Source organism: Salmo salar, chromosome 06, assembly GCF_965601325.2.
Source record: "Salmo salar chromosome 06, fSalSal1, whole genome shotgun sequence".
Lineage (NCBI taxonomy): Eukaryota > Metazoa > Chordata > Actinopteri > Salmoniformes > Salmonidae > Salmo > Salmo salar.
The window spans coordinates 59,343,888-59,355,887 of record NC_138296.1 but is presented as its reverse complement, the minus strand read 5'-3'; the positions used below and the strand labels follow the sequence as shown (position 1 = coordinate 59,355,887).

Here is a 12,000-nt window from a genome sequence, read left to right as displayed (position 1 = left end):
CAAAAGAAAGATGTCCAGGGTCCCTGTTCATCTGCGTGAACGTGCCTTAGGCATGCTGCAAGGAGGCATGAGGACTGCAGATGTGGCCAGGGCAATAAATTGCAATGTCCGTGTGAGACGCCTAAGACAGGGCTACAGGAAGACAGGATGGACAGCTGATCGTCCTCGCAGTGGCAGACCACGTGTAACAACACCTGCACAGGATCGGTACATCCGAACATCACACCTGCGGGACAGGTACAAGATGACAATAACAACTGCCCGAGTTACACCAGGAACGCACAATCCCTCTATCAGTGCTCAGACTGTCCGCAATAGGCTGAGAGAGGCTGGACTGAGGGCTTGTAGGCCTGTTATAAGGCAGGTTTTCACCAGACATCACTGGCAACAACGTCGCCTATGGGCACAAACCCACCGTCGTTGGACCAGACAGGACTGGCAAAAAGTGCTCTTCCCTGACAGGTGCGGTTTGTCTCAACCAGGGGTGACGGTCGGATTTGCGTTTATCGTTAAAGGAATGAGCGTTACACCGAGGCCTGTACTCTGGAGCGTGATCGATTTGGAGGTAGAGGGTCCGTCATGGTCTGGGGCAGTGTGTCACAGCATCATCGGACTGAGATTGTTGTCATTGCAGGCAATCTCAACGCTGTGCGTTACAGGGAAGACATCCTCCCTCATGTGGTACCCTTCCTGCAGACACATCCTGACATGACCCTCCAGCATGTGTCCATAAAGTTACGAACTGGAAACCTGACAAGGCTTTACTTTATTCACACACATTGTAAAGTATTTATTTCCACTGAGTGGCGCTGTATGGCCTATATTTTAGTGGGAGCGCTTACAGGGACCTTTCAATATTTTGCTTTTGTGAATGTCGGTCAGTAAGGCAAATGGGCGGGTACTGTGTTAGCCAGTTAAAATCCTCTGATCATATTCCAGCTGAATGGATGTTTTCCAATTGGTCACGTCCCCTTAGCGCTCTAAAATACTGCAATGTGATTTGAGGAACGTTGTTACTGGGTGGTGTGATGAGACTGGTATTCGAAATCAAAGGGGATCAAGTGCAATTGTGTTACAGAATACGTAATATTGTCGTCAACACTGCTGAGAATGAGAAATAGCAAGATTGGGTGTTTCATCATCATGTTATTGAGAAAATATAGAGCAGACTACCAAGTTTACTAGTGTATTTTATTATGGGAAAAAACAATGGGACTCATAATAATTACAATTGCCTACATTGAAAGCTAGTAAAACTACACATTGGGAAAGCACTTTTCAAAAAATGTGACCATGGCATATCTATAGAATTCATTCATAAATGGATTACTCATATTATTAGTATGGTGAGGCTTTATAAAGTATTTATTAAGTAATAATATACTGTATCTGTAATTAAAAAAACAATCAAGCTATCAAAAACAGCACTTTTTAAGACATATGTTTATTAAATAATATGCGAAGCAAGAAAGTAGGTAGTATCACAGTGAGGTATAATGTCCACTGACACATTTTAAAATATCAATAACATATATTCAATAAATGCAGATTGGAATACACGTAACATTCATATATAGATATTCAAATATACATATTTATAATCACAGAGACAAATAGTAACAGAAAAGCACGATGCAAACGCTTTGGCAAAAAGAGTGCATACATTTTGCTAAACATTACATACTGTATACATATTACAGATCGAAAGTACAAAACAAGCATAATAAAAAAATCCAGTGCAAGGTCAGTTTGTCTCTGTCCATGAATGAGTAGCAGCCTATAGTTTTTGTTTAATTTAAACCCCTGGTTTTGTGTGGTTGGTGGTGGTATATTGTCCTGAGATGACCGTACGGCCTGAGACCCAGCTAATTAGGAGAAGGGACCAGCACACTGAGAGGAAGGCTGGAGCCGCTCGACGGACCCTTAGATGCCGCCATCTTGTTGACTTCCGTCGGCCACGTGGCGGTCCTCTTGGTGGTCATGTGTCGGCGAGCATGCTTGGTCAAGTGGTCGCTGCGCATGAAGCGCCGATCGCACATGTTACACACAAACTTCTTCTCGCCGGTGTGTGTTCGCCGGTGGCGGGAGAGCTCGTCGGAGCGGGCAAACTTCTTGTCGCAGCCCTCCCAGTGGCAGCTGAATGGTTTCTCACCTGGACGGCATGGGACAAATGGAAACTATATCAGTAGGAGATAACCCCACTACCTATTCAACATGACCATTAATCAAATTGCCATTGGTTAGGATATCCAGTAAATTGTCTAACAAGTGTGGTGAGGAGGTAGTACCTACCAGTGTGAGTTCTGAGATGGGCCTTGAGGTGGGAACTTTTGAAGTAGGTCTTCTTACAGCCCAGGAAGTTACAGACGTAGTTCCGTCTGCGGGAGAAGTCGGCTTGTGTGGCATTACTATTCTGCCCTGAGGGCATGTAAACTGGAGCTGGGGCCAGGGGCAGGAGCTTGGTGTTCCCGAGGGTCATGACAGTCTGTTGGCATGACGAGGCCTGGGAAACAGGGGACTGGGGAACCACAAACATCACTGTCCCGCGAGTCACTGAGGAGCCCACCAGCTGCAGCGGCTGGGGGAAGGAGGATGGTGACTGGGCTAGTATTGGCTTGGGCCCCCCCCGGGTCTGCATCTGGACCGGACCCTGATGGACAAACGCAGATATCATCCCTGTCCGCCCATTGACTGGAAACACCTGGCAGAGGACCTGGGAGCTTTGGATGGGGAGCGAGGACCGGGAGATGGCTGTGGCCTGGGATGGGGAACTTTCAGTGGGAGGAGTGGAGGGGCCTGTGCTGCTGTCAGGTGAGGATGGACTAACGTCCTTCTCTACCTTAACACACGGACCAGTGCTGCAGCTTTGTGGTTCAGTCTGCATGGGAATGGTCTCAGCCAAAGAGGCTGCTGTAGGGTTTCTGTTGGAGGAGGTGTGCTGTATCCCTATGAGGGACTGAGGTGGAATGTTGATACTGTGCTGTGAGAGGGACCTGTCAGCAGTGTGACGGATAACGCTGGTCACCATGGCTCTGCTGGCTAGCTCTTGAGCTCCAGAGCTCTCTAAGAGGGGGGCCGTGCCAAGTTGTTGGCCCAGGAGAGGGGCATTCCTGTGGGGCAGACCTGCACAGAGTCTTGGCCGGGATAAGACTGGTCTGGGGCCTGAGCTGGAGCTGGCCAATGAGGTGGTGGTGGTGAGGACAGCTGTGGAGGTGGAGGTCTCGGCAAAGATGGGGCTCTGAGGGGGGGTCATGCACTGGAAAAAGACAGAGAAAGATGAATTAAAGCAGGAATCGCAGGTCGTCCGTGACCCTATGCTGCCCCATTTCTGGTGTAGTGTTTTCGCTTTGAACGAAAACAAGGGGGTTGAGCCCTGGGCTGCTTCTGGACTAGGTGTGTCTTTGTGCTAATACCGCCTACTCGAATGACCCTGCTGCCCCGGAGCCAGTGTTGCCAGCTTAGTAACTTTGTCGTTATATTTCGCAACTTTTACTGGGAAAAGTTTCTAGCGAAAATTTCAGCTACTTTTCAGGCTGCCTTTAGAGTGTTTTGACACAGGGGGTTTCTATGGTTTTGATAGCATTTAGCGACTTTCCCCACTCAATTCTGCTGCAAACGTGAGTGGGAGAAAATGTCTGTGCAACAGAAGTCACATCAATGGTGCATACACAGACAGAGAAGCACAAGGGGAGGGGGTGTACGGCTGGAGAGGGGGTGAAAACGCTACGTCAGGGACTGCAGCTGTGCCGCATCAAGGCAAATTGGTGCTGGGATGTCGTCGCAGCAACATGATCTAGCGACTTCTAGCTTAATCAAGGAGCCAATAGTGGATCTCACTGAAAAATAGTTGGTATTTTTTGCTATGCTTTGTGATTCAATAGTTATTTTGTTGGTAATCGACCAAAATAGTTAGCTATGTTTGCCTATTGAGTTTGTTTGCCTGCCTATATATAGCATTGATTCCTACCTAGTGTGAACTACCCACCAGAACGACTGAATACCCAGCGTGGTCAGACAAGTTAACAATGGCTCATCTGCATGACATATTGGTAGACTATGGGCCATCAAGTCATAGGATGGTCACATTAGCATTAAACGTTACACTGGCTACAGAACAACATCACATCCTTTGGAAAGTATTCAGACCCCTTGACATTTTGTTAGGTTACAGCCTAAATCATTTTTTCTCCTCGTCAATCTACACACAATACCCCATAATGACAAGGCAAAAACAGGTTTAGAACCTTTTGCTAATTTATTCAAAATAGAAAACTTAAATATTACATTTACATAAGTATTCAGACCCTTTACTCAGTACTTTGGCAGCGATTACAGCCTTGAGTCTTCTTGGATATGCTGCTACAAGCTTGGCACACTTGTATTTGGAGAGTTTCTCCCATTCTTCTCTGCAGATCCTCTCAAGCTCTGTCAGGTTGCTGCACAGCTATTTTCAGGTCTCTCCAGAGATGTTCGATCGGGTTCAAGTCCAGGCTCTGGCTGGGCCACTCAAGGACATTCAGAGACTTGTCCCGAAGCCACTCCTGCATTGTCTTGGCTGTGTGCTTAGGGTTGTTGTCCTGTTGGAAGATGAACCTTCGCCCCAGTCTGAGGTCCTGAGCGCTCTGGAGCAGGTTTTCATCAGGATCTCTCTGTACTTTGCTCCGTTCATCTTTCCCTCAATCGTGACTAGTTTCCCAGTCCCTGCCGCTGAAAAACATCCCCACAGCATGATGCTGCCACCACCATGCTTAACCGTAGGGATGGTGCCAGGTTTCCTCCAGACGTCAAGTCCTTTGGGTTGTCCGAGTCCAAGTGGTCCGAGTCCAAGTGGGTTGTCATGTGCCTTTTATTGAGGAGTGGCTTCCGTCTGGCCACTCTACCATAAAGGCCTGATTGGTGGAGTGCTGCAGAGATGGCTGTCCTTCTGGAAGGTTCTCCCATCTCCACAGGGAGGCTCTATCAGAGTGACTATCGGGTTCTTGGTCACCTCCCTGACCAAGCAAGGCCCTTCTCCCCCGATTGCTCAGTTTGGCCAGGCGGCTAGCTCTAGGAAGAGTCTTGGTGGTTCCAAACTTTTTCCATTTAAGAATGTGTTCTTGTGGTCCTTCAAGGCTGCAGACATTTTTTGGTACTCTTCCCCAGATCTGTGCCTCGACACAATTGTGTCTTGGAGCTCTACGGACAATTCCTTCGACCTCGTGGCTTGGTTTTTGGTCTGATATGCACTGTCAACTGTCACTGCATGTAAAATACACTGTTGTGACTGGCTTATTTGGTGGTATCCTACATTCAATATAATACATGAGTTGAATTAAAACATGTTTTACACCCTAGTTATGAGTTGTCCATAATTCATGAGTTAATGCCTGGAGTCTTCACAGATCGTGTGACATAAAACACTACCTTTCTTTCCTTACATTAATGACAGTCTTATTTGTCATTATTAAGCATTTAACAATTGAATTAGAACATTGAATTTACTTAATCCCTGTACAAATGATGGTTCTTGGAGATCTTGGAAAAATGCACTGTGTAAGTGTAACTATGCCTATGTAACATTTCATTATGTGAAAACAGTTCTCATGGGCACACAAATAAAAATGTAGGCCTATGCCATTGCAAAATCGAATGCTTCTAACCTAAAGAGTCAACTGTCTAGTGATATTGTCGACCTCATCAGCTGATCCAGGAAAGAAAACAAATATTGATAGAAAAATCATGAAGCTGAATATATGTTCTATTACTTCTGGCCACGGAGAACACCAGTACCTGCACGCACCAGGAAAAACAAAGCAATGAGAGCTCTAAACAGCAGACTGAAAAAAGCAAACAATGATAAATCAACGGATAAATCTAATGCATTGGAATAAAGGCTATTTTTTTTTATCAGGGCAAACAAATGGCAAAAATGGACAGCGCCGCCACAGAAATGTACCACTAGTTTGCACTATGTTCACAACTACGGAGAGCATTGAAGAAGATGTGATTTATAAATGGTGTGTACGTTCTCACTAACGTACTCATATTTTATCAATATTATGTTATTGTTCTGGACCTGTTAGTTGTTTAGCACCCCCTAGTGGCAGTTTAAGTGCAGCAGGGTGGAATATAACTGCTTGTGTCATGTGACAGGAAGCAGTTTCTGAAGTGAAGCAATGTTTGACAGAGTAGTTAGAATCCTTCTATATAAGCTGTGTAAGACACAATGTTTGTAAGTACATTTGTTTATTAACACAAAAGAAGTGTTTATCACATATAATTTTCATGCTTCTGTAAAAGATTAAGAATTGAGTTAGCGGTTAGCTACTTTGCATTGGCTTCAGTGCTATTTCTCCCCAGGGACATCTAGCTGAGTAATATCAAGCATACAGTTGCATTCTAGTAACTTTATTTTATATTTGACTCTAGATTGAGTACTCTTATTCCTTATATTTAGTGCAGTTATTGTGGAATACATTCTGTGCTCTATACTACTGTAACTGAAAACATACTTTACTGTTTGTTGCAGTTTCACACTGTGATTCAAGTAAACTTCCAAAACGGCACCCTATTTCTCACTGAGTTATTTGAATGAGTGTTTAGCTAACTGGATAGCTGGGTAAGGTCTATTTAGCGAGTCCAGTACAGTTATCAAATCAAAATACATTTTCTTTTGGCATATGCAGGATGTTCAGCATATGGGGATATGACATATTGTACCGTGTACTATGAAATAACAATTTGTTTCATGTTTTCCCAATGTCAACCTATAATGCACAGGATAGCTTGGACTTGTTGGATGGAGGAAACATAGTCAGCCATAAATGTGAATATCCTAACCCTTCAGCTACACTACACGCTTCGCCATCAGCAGTGTCCGTGTGACGTTCTACCTGCTGCATCAGAAACCAACCAAATCAACATTTCAATTCAAGATAGAAATAAGGTTTGCATCAGCCATTGAGAATTGACCCTCTGTAGCATGGCAGTAAGGATGCATTGTGGTTATACTGGCTCTGATGACCTTCTAGTAGGGGTTGAAAGGTGGGAACCAGGAACAGCACATAACAGTTTGTGGCCTGGAGGTGAGGGACCTGGCAACAGAGTTGTTATTCCAAGCTGCTATGTGTGGAAAGTACTGGCCTCCCGTGATCCGCTTCAGCAAATGTTAGGCTTTATTCCTGGGAGCTGGTAGCTAGCTGTATATGTCCTGCCTTGTGTGTGTTTCATTTAAGTTCTACAAGTGTTCAGTTGTCATTGTAATTGTCCCATTTCTTTTTAGAAATCAGTCACATTTTTGTTTTTAATTTTTAATTCAAATGTAAATGTGGATTTTTTTTACATAACAGAGATTTGTGGTCAGTTTTTTTTTATCATGCAGTAAGTAGTCCAAGTTATCCATGGTTCTGTTACTCCGGCAGTGTTGATGGTGATTGGAAAGAAAAAGTCATATCACTCGAATAAATTGAAATCCCTTATTTGCGCAAGTGTCAAAGGCCTTTCCAAACCAAAAATGTCAGAATACAGACGATGTTAGCTAGCTAGCTAAGTATGTGTTAGCTAGCTTGAACACTGAACACACTACGGTTAGCAGCTAATGTAGCTAGCTGGCAAAAAATGCAACCAACACTTACAGTGCATTTGGAAAGTATTCAGAGCCCTTGACTTTTTCCACATTTTGTTTAAGCCTTTGTTACAAAGAAGATTCTCTGGTCTGATGAAACCAAGATTGAACTCTTTGGCCTGCATGCCAAGTGTCACGTCTGGAGGAAACCTGGCACCATCCCTACGGTTAAGCATGGTGGTGGCAGCATCATGCTGTGGGGATGTTTTTCAGCGGCAGGGACTGGGAAACTAGTCACGATTGAGGGAAAGATGAACGGAGCAAAGTACAGAGAGATCCTGATGAAAACCTGCTCCAGAGCGCTCAGGACCTCAGACTGGGGCGAAGGTTCACCTTCAAACAGGACAACGACCCTAAGCACACAGCCAAGACAACGCAGGAGTGGCTTCGGGACAAGTCTCTGAATGTTCTTGAGTGGCCCAGCCAGAGCCCGGACTTGAACCCGATCGAACATCTCTGGAGACCTGAAAATAGCGCTGCAGCAACATGACAGAGCTTGAGAGGATCTGCAGGGAAGAATGGGAGAAACTGCCCAAATAAAGGTGTGCCAAGCTTATAGCGTTGTACCCAAGAAGACTCGCGAGGCCGTCATCGCTGCCAAAGGTGCTTCAACAAAGTACTGTGTAAAAGGTCTGAATACTTATGTAAATATGATATTTCATTTTTTTTTGCTTTGTCATTATGGGATATTGTGTGTAGATTGATGAGAAAAAAAAACAATTTAATACATTTTAGAATAAGGCTGTAATGTAACAAATGTGGAAAAAGTCAAGGGGTCTGAATACTTTCCAAATGCATTGTACCTAACGTTACCAATCCATGAGAGCGGTGGCCATGTTGGCGTCACTCTTTCACCTTTCAAAATTAACTCCAATGTTTATCCGGTTTCTGGATTGGTCATGAACAGTCTTTTACTCGCTTCTTTTTCTCTTTTGGGGTCGTTGATTCAGATCCAAGAACAGAGAATGTTACCTGTTGGCTACGTCTGCTCTGTTTGTTTCTGGTGACAGTAACATTAGATTGCAAGTGAATTTCACTTCCTCTCCAGCTCCGGGGCAGCAGGGTCATTCGAGTAGGCGGGATTAGCCAGACACACCTAGCCCAGAAGGACAGCCCAAAACAGTTCAGGGCTCAATCCCCTTGTTTTCGTTCCATTTGAACCCACTACACAAGAAGTGGGGCGGCATAAGGTTGCCCACAACCTGCAGATTCTTGCTTTAAACATTTTAACTCTCAAATGTGACACAAACCCATTCAATTGTAGTTTTGATTGTAGTTTTGATTAAAATGGCAGCCGCTGGTTAGTCCCAACCAATCATTTTTCTATACTCGGGCTACTAGACTAACTACGTTAGCATAGAAAAGTGATTTTTTACAGTAGAAATTCAAACCACTGAGGCCTACATAATGGGATTCCACTCACCAGTGATGAGAGTGCGATCAGATCCTTGGGGGACTCCATGCTCTCAGGGTGCAGGAGGAGAGAGTCGCAGGAGTCAGAGGTAGGTGTCAGGGGGCGTGGCTTGTGGTTTGCTGACCTTTGACCCCAGGAGCTCATGCTGACGAGCGCCTCGGCGGCCTCCAGGTCGTGGTACTCAAAGGTGCTGCAGCAGGACTGCTCACTGTCGTACCTGTTCCTCTCCATCATCATCACCCTGATGTCCGTTAGATCAGCCTGATGGGAGGCCACAGGGAAAATGCACCGCCAATCACCATCTGTGTCCCAAATGGAACCCCTTTCCCTATATAGTGCACTACCTTTGACCAGAGCCCTATGGGCCATTAGATCAGATGGAGTGTGGGAGAGAATGAGCCCACAGCGAGGATGCACCATTAACCAGACCAGAAATCAGTTTAGGCAATACTAACATGCACTCTAGTCTATTTATTCCCCCACCCTCCAAATAAAGAAAATTCTGTCCAAAAACTTAAATTGAGACCGGCCCAGTGGGCTGAAGATGGACCAGCCCATCTGGCATTTGCCCAAACTGCCCATTAGCCAGTCCACTTCTTACTGCTGTTCTTTATTTTTTTATTTTTTTTGCGTATCTATTTTTTACTTAACACTTATTTTTCTAAACTGCATTGTTGGTTAAAGGCTTGTAAGTAAGCATTTCACTGTTGTATTCGGTGCATGTGACAAATACAATTTGATCACAATTACAGCTCAATAGCTTCTGATGGCTGCAGACTCTTTTCAACGCTGACAATCTATCTCACAAAATATCTCTAGAGTCCTACTACTGCAATGGTTCCCTCAGATGGTTTTAGCTCAAGTCATGAACCATATATGCCTCAAAATGGTGGAAAACACATATAGACAGTAGTCAATGAACAAGGGTTGGGTATTCTTCTAGATGTGCATGTAGCTATGTAGTGCAGTTTGTTGTCATCCGCTGAATGCTCAGCTGCACGTAGTGAGGCTGCTAGCTGCTTTAGAGGAATGGCGAGAGAGAGGGGCCCCACTGCAACGCTAGGCTAACGGCAGCCATTTGAGCGGGTGGCTGGCAGGTGGGTGCATCCAATCCTCCCAGTTCCCAGTAGCTCACATAACATTGGACATCACCAAAAAATAGACGTGAGTAATGTGCTACATCAACAACAAAAACCCACAATAGTCGATTTGATTAACATGTAAAAACTGTGTGGGCTGCATCAGGAAGTATTGGGTTGAATTGAGAACCCCCTCATTTTATTTAACTGTTGAACCCCCCCCCCAGCAATAACAACCAGCCACTTGTTTTATTGACACACATGGAAGCAGCTCATAATCCAATTCCAATCTTCATGCTCTTATCAATTTGCTAATCTATGAATCAATCGTCAATTTATGTCCAAAATGTTCAACCAAGCAGACTGTGATAAATGGCACATAGTAATACATCTAACACAGTAGTCTAGTTGAGCCCCGCTAAAATGCTAAATGAGATGTACAGTTCCATTTGGCTTTTAGGGGCCACAATTACAATGTAACACGATATCAAATACAATTTTATTCGTCACATACACAGTTTACAGCAGGTATATCATGTGCAACGAAATGCTTATGCGCTAGCTCTCGCAACAATGCAGTACATTAATCAATAATAACAATAAAAGTAATTAAAAAAACAAGTAATGGAGTAGGTAGTATGCATATTAATAATGGACTGTATTTACAAATATAAGATGGGCAGTGACTTGGTCACGCAGTAGAATAAATAGAATATAATTGAACAGTAGCGTTGTGTGTGTGTGTGAGAGAGAGAGAATTCTACGCGCGTGTGAGTTCTGAGCGCATGTGTGTTTGTTTGTGTAACAATGTGTGTGTGTAACAATTTAAAATAACAACGTGTAATCATATTGAAAAAAGTATTATTACAATGTAACAATGCAGTGATATAAAGCGGATATAATGTAGCAATGTGTGATAACACCGTTGATACAGTGGCCGTGGCGCAGGGATACACTAGTTTCATTCTGACTTCAACTAAACCAGACTGCCTGGCTTAAAAAAAAACATCACGTTCAACTTGGGCTGCTTGCTTCAATGCATTCAATTCAAGTTATATAATACTGTAATGTGTGTGTGTGTGTGTGTGTGTGTGTGTGTATGGAACTTATCGATGATCTTGAAATACCTGAAGATAACTGATCACTGATTTAAATTTAAAGTAAAAATCAATCAACTTACCCGACAAGATTGCTATGAATTCGGGGGTGATGTGAAAGTCACCATATGGAAAGTATGAGTAAAACAATAATAGTAGAGACAGTAGCAATTCAACAACTCAATGAGCCCTGAGCACACAAGTAATTCCCGCTGCCAGTTGTTGAGACTGGCCTTAGCTGAGTGAATCAAAAGGTGAGACGAAAAAAACAGAAACAAAATTCAGAGCAGACTGGCGGCTGGTAACATGTTACCAATCAAAAACAAAGGTGTAGCGGACGTTGTCCAATCAGAGCGCAAGCAGCGCGTGATCAGTACGTGTCTGCGTCGCGATTGGAGCAAAGAGGGTGCGTGGCTGTTGGAAGGCGTGACGAAGGAGTCAGTGGTGTCAGAGTAAACCCAGTGAACTCAATGCTCGAGAACTAGGGGAAAGGTTGAAACGGCGAATCGTGCACGCGTCTGGCTTGCTTTGGAACGGGAGAGCGCGCTAAGCGGGCATGCGCGAAATGGTCACAAAGAAATGAATAGGGAAACTGCAGAATGTAATACGTTGGCTTCGAAAATAAAGAATTAGCTGTGTTTTTTATTTTCTAAATCCGATAATATCTTATAGCGTCTAAACTGTTTTATTATCGATTCGTGTAATTGCATTGTAGAAATCTGGTGTATAAATGCCTGTTACTCTAAGTGTAAATAAATGTTGTGAATCAATCGGGTCATAAAATGCATATTAGATATTTTACATTTA

General features: G+C 44.0%; 1 protein-coding gene across 1 annotated transcript; it reads right to left on the bottom strand.

Moving 5' to 3' along the window:
* Positions 1-1,428: 1,428 nt before the first annotated feature.
* klf11a (Kruppel like factor 11a) lies at positions 1,429-11,483 on the bottom strand. The gene is made up of 4 exons (XM_014204855.3): positions 11,277-11,483; positions 9,027-9,278; positions 2,293-3,256; positions 1,429-2,152 (listed from the first exon to the last, which is right to left on the bottom strand). Exons 2-4 carry the CDS (start codon positions 9,252-9,254, stop codon positions 1,866-1,868), a joined length of 1,479 nt encoding a protein of 492 aa, XP_014060330.1. The 5' UTR covers positions 9,255-9,278; positions 11,277-11,483; the 3' UTR covers positions 1,429-1,865.
* Between the last annotated feature and the right edge of the window lie 517 nt (positions 11,484-12,000).